At 32.7% G+C, this 13,429-nt stretch overlaps 1 protein-coding gene across 1 annotated transcript in view; it reads right to left on the bottom strand.

The window, feature by feature from the left end:
* Window positions 1-8,272, bottom strand: part of LOC118193352 (diacylglycerol kinase theta-like) — a 238,058-nt gene extending 229,786 nt beyond the window's left edge. The window contains exon 1 of the mRNA XM_035364432.2: window positions 7,837-8,272. Coding sequence (XP_035220323.1) covers window positions 7,837-8,029 — 193 coding nt within the window. The 5' untranslated portion in view covers window positions 8,030-8,272. The remainder of the gene's footprint in view (window positions 1-7,836) is intronic.
* Between the last annotated feature and the right edge of the window lie 5,157 nt (window positions 8,273-13,429).

The following is a 13,429-nucleotide window of genomic DNA, read 5'->3' as shown; positions in this document are numbered from 1 at the left end:
TGAGTCTAGAGAGAAACCATTTGGATGATAGAAGAAAAGATTTGCTTGAGTATCATTGTATCATACACCATAAACAGCCATGTGCAAAAAACTAGGATTTGACCGCCTACTGCAAGTAGTGAGCAAAACAATCAATTTTATTCGCTCACAAAGTTTAAACCACAGGCAATTTAAGGAAATCCTGGAACACACAGATGCACCACATGGTGATCTCGTATGTTACTCTGAAGTACGATGGTTAAGCCATGGACAGGCTTTGAAAAGGTTTGCTAATTTGATTGATGAAATAATACCATTCCTTGAAGAAAATGGGAAGCAAACTAGGATGTTAAAGAAACCATCTTTCAAGTGTGACTTAGCATTTTTAGTTGATGTGACAGTCCATCTGAATGACCTAAACAACAAAAAAATTGATGGGGAAAAAAACAATTCATCAATCACCTAGCCAATGCAGTATTTACTTTCAAACTAAAATTCCAGCAGTTCTCAAAGCAGCTTGGCTGTCAAAATTTTGTCGATTTTTCTTACCAGAAGAAACTCAAAGAAAATTTTCCTGATAAACAACTGAACTATTCAGATCAAACAAAGAGGCGGCTTATTTTTTTTTTTCAAAAGCAATTGGCAGACTGAGTTGCATAAGGTTAAATTTAAACTGTTCGGGGATTCATTTTCTGTTGTAGTAAGCTCCAGAAGATGTTCAAATAGAACTTATCAATTTACAAACTTCTAACTTGTGCAAATTCAGATTCCGTGATTTAGAAATTCTGGACTTTTATAGAACTCTATTTGCCGAATTTTTGCATAAAGCAAATAGATGTGCTACCATGTTTGGTAATACTTATATATGTGAACAAATATTTTCTCTCATGAATCTAAATAATTCAAAATTAAGAAATAAACTGATAGATCAACACTTGCAATCTGTCTTAAGAATATCAATACCTAACTTTCAACCAAATACATAAAAAATTGTTGATAACTAATCACACTAATGTATTTAAGTAACTTGTACACATTTTTATTAAAATATTTGTATACAAGTATTAAATTATCCTGCACAAGCATAAACTACTTTTTTTTTTTTTTTTTTTTTGGTACAACTCTGATAAACGCCCTAATTTCACCAAATGTGGCGATATGTGTTTTGCGCTGGTTTTTGGCGCGATTGCGTGTTTGTATGGCAACCATGTCGACGTTGAAAAGTCTTTTGGGGAGTAGTTTAAATCGCTAGTTGGTTCGTGTCACACGTGTTTTTGAAATGGCCTTTATGTTGCGATGAAAGACGTGGTGGGAAGGTTTCAGCCGCGTATTTTAGATTGTGTGCAGAGTAAATTTAGTATGAAAAGGTACGATGTTGGAGTTGTTAATGAGTCTTTTGTTCACGGATGTATTTATGGGGATCGTAGTGTATTTTTGGAATTTCTGTGGGAGTCGGGACTTTTAAAACGGAGTTTGACGTGTTCGAAACGCGGAGCTGATATGAGAACTCGGATGAAAAAAGGTGTTTCTGATAGACTTGTGTGGGTTTGCAGTAAAATTGTTGCTAATAAAGTATGTGGATGTCAGCGAAGTTTAAGGTTTGGATCTTGGTTTTCGTGTAGCAAGTTAACGTTGGAGGAAGTTTTTATTGTTACTTTCGAAATTTTGAATCGTAGGAAGGCATGTGATATAGCAAAATCGTGGAAGTTTTCTTCACAGACATTGTGTGACTGGCGGAATTTTATTAACGAATGTATTTAGGACTTTGTATGCTTTGTATCTGAGAAGATAGGGGGAAAGATATTTCTGCTTTTAGAAGAAGCTTTCATTATGGTAAGTGCATTTTATTGTTTTTATTTTGTAGAATGTTATATTCATTGTTTTTTGTATGAATTTCCTTTTTTATTGTTGTTTTTTGAATTGTCTGAAATTTATTTTAGTTTATTTTCTTGATTTGTTTTTAGTGTAGATTGTGCAATTCGTAGATGTTTTTTAAAGTTGAAACAGAACGCTGTGTACATGGTATTCTTTGAAATTTATTGTTGTTATGTTAATTTATTAAAGCGAGGTGTGCGTAGTTCGTAGATTCATTTGTTGCCTACAGTGTGCCATTCGTATATGTTTTTTTAAGTTAAAACATGTCGCTGTGTACATGGATTCTTGTCAAATATATTTGGTTAGAAACTTTACGTTTTTGCTATCTAAATTTTTTGTTTTTGTTTCGGATTTTTAGCTTAAATCGTGTGTTCAAAACGTAGTTTTTGCATGTGCGAAAACAGTGTTTTTGGAGACATTTTAGGCTTAAAGTTCGAAATGTAGACAAAAAATTTAGATAGTAATATGTATGTAATAATAAGTATGTTGGTTTTTTTTAATGCAACATTTTTCACATTTTTTGCAAAACTTATATAAAATGCTGCAGTGACACTTTGCACATGAAACAAATTTTTTCACATGTCATATCTTTCGCAGTAATGCCTCGATAATCTTAGGCAAAGACCCTCATTTATATAACCAATGGTTGAGGTTTTCACATTTTAGTTTCCTGCATTCATACTTTGTGAGCAAACAATATGCAATTCTGGATTAAATCATCTCTGCTTATTTACACTAAATGATGCTGCTATGTATGCAGTATCATTTCAGACAGCAAGAAATGTAAAACATTCTGCTTGTCCCCCCACCTAAATTGTTAAAGATATATATATAAAATTCTCTACAGTTATTAAAATTTATTTCTTAAAATTTTTATATTTTTCTATAAAACTTGCCTAAGATGAGGTTAATTTGTATATGCTCTAAAATACTTTTATTTTCTAATATTAAACCCAAGTTACTATGCAGTAATGCAATGCATATATCCATTACAATAATTATCATCAAATTATACTACACGAAGAAATGTTTTTAAAAAATTATAATCAAAAGCTTTAGGTTAAATATTAACAGATGATAATGACAAGATGCCTTACAGATGGTTAACACATGATATAATTCAGCTTTATGTACATAACGTTAGGTATTTCGGTTGATCTTTACATTATGGTAACTTGGCGTTTTTTTGGCGAAAATTTGGCGACCAACTCTCCTACAGCAACCCTCTATTTTTATTTTTTTTCCCGCCGCCATTTTGTCTTCACGAAGTAAAGACATGTTTCTTTTCTTTTTATCTACTGAACACTTCTTCCAACAATCTACTAGCCGAATTACACTTATGCTAGAAATTTTATCTAACAAAACTGCTTAATCATGACAAATATTCACTGCAAAATTGGGAAAAAGTGCACAATACCATACTCCTTACGCGTTTTTCAAAATAACACATACACATAAACCACGTACACGCCGACTTATTTTTACTTAAAAAAACATCCCAGAATTGCACAAAAATGGCATTGCGCACACTCTTCACTATATCCATGTACACTGCTTTTTTCTCATAAATTAGAAAAATTTCACGAAAATACATGACAATTTTCTCAATCTTTAAACCCGGTAAAAAGAACATATATGAAATTACCTGATCGCGAAAGAGTATTTACACTTTCCAAATATGAACATTTCCACATATAAAATAAATAAAGTATCCAAAAACTTTTACCTCTAAATCATCTATTACATTATACACATCACCAATGAATTCATACCGCAAGCATTACAAATACTTAGTATCAAATATTTAAATTATTTCCGTGCACGTTTACTTCAACTTAAACCTATACCAAATTCCTACAAACATAAAATTCACAAAATAACTATCATTTAATTAAAATATCACTAAACCATGTACACGTCGACTTATTTTTACTTAAAAAAAATATCCCAGAATTGCACAAAAATGGCATTGCGCACACTCTTCACTACATCCATGTACACTGCTTTTTTCTCATAAATTAGAAAAATTTCACGAAAATACACGACAATTTTCTCAATCTTTAAACCCGGTAAAAAGAACATATATGAAATTACCTGATAACGTATACCAAATTCCTACAAACATAAAATTCACAAAATAACTATCATATAATTAAAATATAATTAAATTCAAAAACACTACTTAAAATATAAATGAGCACATACATTAAATTAATAAAAATTACCTTACAATCCTAATTACTTTAAACTAAATCATTGCTAATAACAATTTTCCCAATAATACCAAATTCCTTTACTTCCACCTTACATTTAGAACAATGCATAAAAATATCCTCAAATAATTAAAAATACTAACTTACCTAATCTTCTTCAGAATCTTCATTACATGTCCGATAAACTTTTCTTTAGTTATGGCCATGGGATCCAAAAATTCACGAACACTGTTTCACACAACACAGAATAAACCAAATACAAAATTTCCAGATTTTTTCCCAATTTCCCCCCTTTTCCGATTCAAGAACCGTAATTCGTCCATTAATATCCCATGATCTCTCATTTCCCTCACACAAAATAATGCGTAATCGGAACTGAGTACTGCTCACATTATTACCAAAGTCCCAGGTAGTAACCTTTATCGCCTCCAAACTACCAGTTACCATATTGTAAAGATCAACCGGTATTTCTAGTTACAAAAATATGTCATGAAGCCAAATGTCTGCATTCGCACTATAATCAGCCAATATACGCTTATTCCCAAAGAAAAATTTTACTTGTACATGAATTACTAACAGCAACAAGCTAAATATACAAAAAGCTGTACTACACCAACACTGAAAATTACTTATTTCAAGAACTAGGTGCTTATTTTATATATGTTACTACAGGTTTACATCATATTTTAATTATCTTGTCAAATGAATCATACATAAACCAACCTAATGAGTTATATATATGTACACCTGCAAGATAATAGCATAACTTTGAAATTAGACAATCAAAGAACAGATAAATGCTTGTAATAACAGATGAAGATAGTTTTGTAACAACAGATATTTCAAAACACAGAAACATTAAAACCATAACATAAACTCCTAATGAATTCTTTCAGATAAGGAAATAGGTTTGGTTTATTTAATTATGGCAAAGCATACTAGGGCTATCTGCCTAAGAGGAGGGATGCCTTGATGGAGGACTTTCTAAGGGAAACTGTCTCGTATACACGTTACACATGGGAAAACCACGAAAACGCCCATGCAGCCAGCCCGTTCGCGGGATTCGAACCTTGGACCGAACTACCAGTGTTCAGCGATTTTACTGCTTGGCCACTGGTGGGCCCCAAATAAGGAAATAAGATATGCTAAATTATCTTCAGTACTAACATTTAAGGCCAGAAATTAACACTCTGTAATTCTTACTATTTCTCAATTTGTTTTTCCCGATTTCATTCACTTAAAATTTTATAAAAATTATCTGTATTTCTGTATAACAGACGTATGGAGCTGGATTATGTATTTTCCATATATAGAAATTCCCCTTCCCCGATGAAATTTAACACATACAGTGGCTCCCAAAAGTGTTCGTACACTTATGATTTTCATTGAAATAAGGCTCCATCCATTAATTAAATGTAAACTTTCTGAATGAGATTTTAAAAAGATCTATATCTATTTGTAACAAAATTACATGAAATATTTTTTAAATATAGCGAAACTTTATTTTTAAGAAATTAATACAAAAAAATGACAAACATTTTATCTCGCAAAAGTCTTCGTACACTTCAAAAAAATCTTGACATATTAGTAAATATTTTCATTAAATTAATATTTAGTAGGATATCCTTTAGCATTCACAACAGCTTTTAAACGTCTGGGAACAGATTTTACTAGTTTTTTTGTAATTTCTGTATCAATGTTCATCCATTCTTCCATCATGACTATTTTGAGTTTGCTTTTCGTTTTATGTTGTGTTTTCATACGCTAACCTCCAGTTATTTCCAAACGTGTTCTATGGGGTTTAAATCTGGTGACTGAGGTGGTACTTTCAAAACCTGTGAACAATTATAGAGACACCACAGGTGAACATTGAGAGCCGTATGCTTACGATCGTTAGCATGATTAAACATAAAGTTTTTTCCAATACCCAAATTTTGGGCTGATTATTTTAAATTGTCTCTTAAAATATTTAAATAAAGAGAATAATTCCTTATGCTATCAATAAATACCAAATTACTTAGTCCTGGTGTTGCCATGCACCCCCACCGCCATGTTTAACTGTTCCAACCAAGTTCTTAGAATGAAGTTCCTCATTTTTCTTCTCCATAGTTATTCGACCATCGGAACCAAAAATGTTAAATCTGCTTTCACCAGCAAATAGGACATTATTCTAGTACATTTCGGGTGTATTTATCATTGATTATGCGAATGAAAGCTTGAGCTTTCTGTTTTTGTCACTAACAAAATTTTTTTTTTACGGGCAGAACGCCCATGTAATGCAGCTTCTCTGAGAAATCGTCGAAGTTTCAGGTGCAACTGAAGTAGAAAACTTTGCATTAAATTCTGCAGAAACTTTTACAACACTCAAACGTGGATTTTTCACAAATTTTTCTAATAATAAATCTCTCATCACGTTTAGATAACTTTCACGGTCGACCTTTTCTTACCTTGTTTTCAATCCGATTTTCTTTTTTAAAAGGTTTTATCACATACTGCACTGTTGAATGGAATAAATTAAATAATTTAGCTAGGTAAAATCCTAGTATACGGTGCAGCCTTGGCGCGATTTTGAAAATTATCGCCAACACCAAAAATTACCAAAAGAACATCTATGTATATATAGTGATAGTATACTATACACTAGATACTATCACTATATACATAGTATATACTATGTATAACTATATATATTCTTTGAATACCCGTTTACTAGTGATAGTATACTATACACTATATACATACTAGTATATACTATGTATAACTATATATTCTTTGAATACTCATTTACTACTCATTGTATATGTCCCGTTTTTACTGCTCATCATAAAAGTCGCCAAAAGTAACCAAATCCTGTGTGCACCGGATACTAGGATTAAACCATTTAGCTATATTTCAAATTGATTTACTACTACCATAGTGAAAAATTATAAATTTTCGAATGCTGTTTGTAATTACGACTGCGACCCATTTTTCAATAATAATGGAATATTATGAAGTAAACAATAAAAAATTAAAGCAAACGATTTTTTAAATGCCACCACAATGCAAAAATTAAAAAAAGCGGCAAATGATAATTCTAATTTTGATTTTATCCAAAAATATTTCAGTGTATGAAGACTTTTTGTGATATAAAATGTTTGTCATTTTTTTATTATTAATTTCTTAAAAATAGTTTCGCTATATTTTAAAAATATTTCATGTAATTTTGTTACGAATAGATTATAGGTTTTATTATTAAAATCTCATTCAGAAAGTTTACTTTTAATTAATGGCTAGAGCCCTATTTCAATGAAAATCATAAGTGTACGAACACTTTTGGAGCCATTGTAAGTAAACTGGCTTTTAATTACAAAACCATTCACGAAATTATGTCCTTTCTATATACACAGGATTTAGCACCTTTTATTAAAACTTAAAAATTATCCCAACAGTTACATTCAAATATCGATGAAATCCAGGCCTTCTTATAATACAAAATTAGAAGCGCTCTGAGCAAATGAAAAAAAAAAAAAGAGAGAGAGAACTGAAAAATTGTGTACTCAATATACGCGATGACAAGCAAATGACAAACTTAATCAAGCTTTCACCGTGATGTTTTTTACATATGCATAAAATGTTCGTATTTACCATGTACACGCACATTATATATATATGCACTAAATGTATACATACTATTTAATGATATGTAAAAGCATTTATTCCTTGAATTTAATTTGTTAGACAACTTTTTATATCACATTAAAGTGAAATTCGAAAGTAAACTACAAACCTTCACATACGTAGCCTTGTCCCATTAAGCCCCAAAGCATATCTGTACAATGATGACAGTACGTAGGTTTATGAAACGTTTTTTTCGTAAAATAATGTCCGTGTCCGTGCTCGAAATCGGGTGCTGTTTCAGAATTTGGGCTCGTCTGATCACTGGTCCTGTCAACCGCATTAGGCCTACCGGCAGCAGCCATATTGTTCCACCGGCGGAATAAACTGGAAAATGCTTGGAGAGCCAGTGGTTCTAAACAAATTAACCCGTCTTTAAATAATGATATTAGCTGTTACTTTTTTTTAGCCTTTGCTTTAATAATATGACATTTAGATAGGTGTGTAGTAATGCATCATCGACAATGATGATACACAAATATTATTTCTGTTCCCCATTTTACACACATCTTGCGCCATTACGTCCGTATCGATAGGACGACGATACCAAAGCTGTATGTAAGCTTACATTCAGCTTTGAACGATACACAATTCAAAATACATGATCCAAATTTCCTTAAAAAATATAAAGGTTTTGACATAGCACTAGAGGTGTCGCTCCGAAAAATGAAATTGTAATATAAAAACATATAATAAACACAATGGGAAAATTATTAAAAGAAAATAGACGTCTAGAATGTTTGAAATTATAGCTAAATGTATTTTACAAGCAGAATGCAAAACAATGAGATACATTCCGCATGAGAAGAAGAGGAAAAATGTAGTCACGTGTTTAAGAACAACAACATCCGCATATGCTATGTTTACAATGGAGTCGATAGCAGATATTCCGCTGAAATTAATTGATTTTTTGAATTTAGAAATTTATGGCTATTGCTAGAAATTAAAAAATATGCTTGGAAATGATTTCTCTTTTCTTGATGTCAACAAGTAGGGTCTTTTGTTATTCAGAGATCGGAGATCATCATTCGTTAAGTGGTGTTCGACCCGAGGGCCTTTACCACTACATGTTTATCAATCCCCTAAGGACCTGTAAAATTTCGTTAAATTCCATAAACTGGAAAAGTCCTGTGCACTTGTAATAAAAGTGCAAAGTCTTCAGAAGTGAAGAAGTTGATCAGGGGTGGCGACTTATATCGGCCACAGATGAAGTCTTCGTTGGATAAGCTATAATAGCAACTAAATTTTGGCATATCTTTTACACATTATCGTATATTTAACACAGTATCGTACATTAGTAAGATGAAAAGGATGATAAAGATGAAACAAAATCTAGATTAAATAGTTGAAAATAATAAAATATATACAAGAACTACCATCTAACATTATGATGTATAGTTCTGGGCCGTTTATGCGGCTGTTCGATTAGATAGTCGTACTCCCCTATGTTTTTAATAACTTCGTGAGTGGAGGAATCACATTTTTCGTAGAATTTGAATGTAATCTTTAGTAATTCAGCATCTAATGGTAAAATCTTTAAAGAATTATGGATGACAGTGTTCCTAACGAACCATGGAGAGTTCGAGAGGAATTTGAGAGTTTTACTCTGAAAACTTTGAAGCCTTGCTCGGTTTGAACGTGCAGTAGCTGCCCACGCCGGAGCGGCATATAGAATTATGGGTCGGATTGCCTGTAGATAAAGTGTTCTTTTAGCGTTGATATTTAACTTCGAATATTTGCACATCAGAGGGTATATGCTCATTAAGGCACGTTGTGCTTTGACTCTGATATAATTAACATGAAATTTGAAAGTTAACTTCTGGTCGAGATAAACACCTAGATATTTTACTTGGTGGTCACGTGACACGATTTGTCCGTCCATTGTAATTTCTTCTAAGTCTTGAGGGATATTTCCTTTTTTAAAGTAAATCACTTTTGATTTTTCGGGGTTAATTTTAATTTTCCATCCTTTAAACCAGGGTGAAATGTAATTAATGGCATTCTGTAGTTTATTTCTTGCATGATATGGATTAAGTGAGTGACATAAAAGTGCCGTGTCATCGGCATAGCATGCAGTGAGAATATTTTCAATATTAGGAAGATCATTAATATATAAATTATAGAGAAGCGGGGAAATTACCGACCCCTGTGGTAAACCCGCGTGAATTTTTCTTGTGGTAGAATAATTATCTTGAATCTTAACTTGAAAAGTTCTGTTCTTTAAAAAATCAGCGATTAGATGGATGATGGCAGGTGGGAAATTATAGTTCATCAGCTTGATGATAAGACCGTGATGCCAAACTTTATCGAAGGCTTTCTCTACATCCATAAAAATAGCAGCAACTACTTCCTTTTTATTAAAATTTTCGCCTATGAATTCTACGATTCGGGCGATCTGCTGAGTCGTTGAGAATCCCTGGCGAAATCCAAATTGATGGTCTTTGATGATGTTATTTTCATTAATAAAAGTGGTGAGTCGAGACTCGATAAGCCTTTCGAAAAGTTTGGCAATCGCAGGCAGAAGACTGATCGGTCTAAAGTTATTTGTGAGATTTCCAGCTTTGCCAGGCTTTTTAATGACAGTTAGAATGGCGTGTTTCCAATTTTTTGGGAATGTATTAAGTCTTAAACATGCGTTAAAAATATTTGTAATAAAACGATGCCTTTCCTTGGGAGGTATTGCAGGGCCTTATTAGTGATATTGTCATATCCAGATGCTTTCTTTGGATTAAGTTTCTTTATAATTTTCTGTATTTCTTTGGGAGAAGTCGGGTTGTTTTGATTTTCAGGATCTTTGCAGAGGAAATCGGTCACGTGATTGATAATATTGATATCATTCGGGTGTGGGAAATTATTTATATTAAACTGTTGTTCATAGTTATCACCGAATAGGTTGACAATTTTCTTATGATCGTAAATTTTGGTATTATTATCATGAAGAATGGGTCCAATATTGGAGGGAGTGCTTCGGATAGCTTTAGTAACTTTCCACACAGAGTGGTCGGTGTGCGAAAGACTTTCAATGAAGTTATCCCAGCAATTGTTTCTGTACTCTTGGATAAGTTTTCTGAGGTTTCGATTGGCAGCATTAAATCTTCTTTTGTCTTGGGTGGAGTGTGAACGTTGATAAATTTTTCTTAGTCTATTTTTCTCTGTAATTTTCTTTCTAATATTGTGTGGGAGTGTATAATTAGTCTGTTTTGTAATAAATTTGGCGTGGTTGATGGCTTCGTTGATTTTACTGCTAAGATAGACTGTGGCATCATTAATCTCGCTGTTATTAGTTATTTTAGTGGTAGCAGATATGTTTTCTTCAAGGTGATAAGCATAGTTTTCCCAATTAATGCGACACTTTATAGGCGGAAGACCATGCTTTAAGCCATATAAAGTGAAGCGTACTGGTAGGTGATCTGAAGAAAGTTCATTATCCACTTGGAGAAAAGGTATTTGAGGAACATTGAAGGTAATTAAGATGTCTAATACATCAGAAGTATTTGAGATTTGATGAAGATGCGTAGGTTCATCTGGACCATAAATGTTGATATCAGGGTTGTTGATGATGTAATTATTAAGAATAATTCCGCCTGGATTATTTCGCCTGGAGTTCCAGTTAGCGTGTTTACAATTTAGGTCCCCAGCAATAATAGTTGGATAACCTAAGTTGTGAATATAGTCAAGATCTTGAGTGTTGAGGCTATTGTTGGGTGGCTTATAAACAGCAATGATGAGATATTCTTTATTGTCACTGTTCAAAATACATGCACTTGCTTCAAAGCTCATAAGGGGAAGAGGAAGGATGGTACTGTTTAGGCATTTTTTCATGAGAATAGTTGTACCACCACCACGGTTATGAAGACGGTCAGATCTATAGATGTTGTAGTTGGGAATTTTAAATTTGTCATTCGGTTTGAGGTGGGTTTCACTTAATAAAATAACATCCAGACTGTGCTGGTTGATGTAGTTTTGAATTTCAATTTTTTGATTTTTAATACCATTACTATTATAAAACATAAACTTGGCATAATTAATATGTTGCATGGTATTTGGATTAGCCGTATGGGCGTAATTATTCATGCTCGTTCTGGATGAATATCTTTAGTGCTGTCATTGCAGTCTTGAGCCTGGAGTCGGGGTTAGAAGCCTGCTTGTATTGCTGGTAAATTTGGTAAATTTCAGTAATGAACCCGGTGAATTCTTCAAAGGATTGTTCTTCTGTGTCTATGTTTACTGATTTTCGTTTATTTTTGGAGGATTGATCTTCTTTATCGTTATTTACAGATTTCTTATTATTCTTGAGGGATTTCCTGTCGTTAACCGTCTTCGGGTTGCTCTTGGTAATCGCCGCATATGATTGGTTGTACGGAGCAGTGCCCAACAAGTCGTGTTAAGGCCGAAATGAAGAAATCAATTAATTATGAAACATCTGTGCAAATTTCTGCAGAAAACGAGGTAAGATTTATACATTTTTCTTATGCGTGATGCTTACCAGTATTAACAATGCTTTTATTAAGAATATTAAATGTATATCAGTTAATTGAAAACTATTCCCAAGACCTTGAATAACGTTTTCCAAACTTTTAAATGCAAGTGTAATAATAGTATATTCATAGTTCATATGAATATTTGTTCTAAATTACTGAAAAATCAGAATTCAGAAAAGATCTGTTTATCTGCAAGAACATAAATACAAAGCCAATTTTCTCTCATTAATATTAATTAGTATCATAAAGCCTGAGTAAAAACTTAACCTGAGTAAAAAGGCCAGTAAAAAGTTTTGAGAAAATGGAAACATTTAAACTGAGGAACTAAAATACCATTTGATTGATAATTATTGAGCTCAACTAAAAGTAAAAAAAAGTAGAAAAATTAATTTGCAAATATTTTATTATTAGAAAATATTACAGAACACACAGATGAATGTTTGAGCTTGAGTAAAAACTTTATGGCCAACATAGAAAATAACATATAAGAAAAAAATTACAATTTCTTAGAAGGTTGTGTAGGAGCCATTTCTTCCAATTACTTCAAATATTCTTATTTTCATGGATGAAACAAGTTTTTGACAAAGGGTGGGGTCAGTTTTATACCATTCATCTTCGATAGTAGATTTCAGCTCTGTTGTTGATGTAAAATGTCTCCCATGTGCATAAGCTCTTCTTGCTAAGTCACCCCAAAGGTTCTCGATTGGGTTGAGGTCAGGTGATCTAGCTGGCCATTTCACAGTTTCAACATTGTTGACTTGGAACCAATTTTTTGTGCTGTTACTCGAATGGATCAATGCATTGTCTTGCTGATATTTCCAATTTTCTCCAGCAAGACATTCAACATTTGGAAAAAGATGATTTGTTAGGATATTTTGGTATCCTTGTGAATTCATTCTACCTGAAACGAATGCAATTGAGCCCACACCATTGTAAGCAAAACAGCCCCAAGTCATGACAGACCCTCCACCTAATTGGCGCTTGGAGAATATTTCTTTTTCATTTCTTATATCATGCCAGTAGAAATTCCAGCCATCAGGTCCATCCAAATTCCATTTTTGTTCGTCAGACAAAAATAATTTCTATCCATTGGTTGTCCATCCAAATTCCATTTTTTTTTTTTTTTTCGTCAGAAAAGATAATTTCTATCCATTGGTTGTCCCAGGTCATGACTTTCTGGCCAAAGTTCAAACGCTCTATTTTGTGTCTCTGCAGTAACTGAGG

The sequence above is a fragment of the Stegodyphus dumicola genome, chromosome X1 (genome assembly GCF_044657685.1).
Source record: "Stegodyphus dumicola isolate Sdum_Otavi_A_Nest chromosome X1, ASM4465768v1".
Classification (NCBI taxonomy): domain Eukaryota; kingdom Metazoa; phylum Arthropoda; class Arachnida; order Araneae; family Eresidae; genus Stegodyphus; species Stegodyphus dumicola.
Note: the sequence above shows the minus strand (reverse complement) of the source record. Positions and strands in the feature narration are given on the sequence as shown.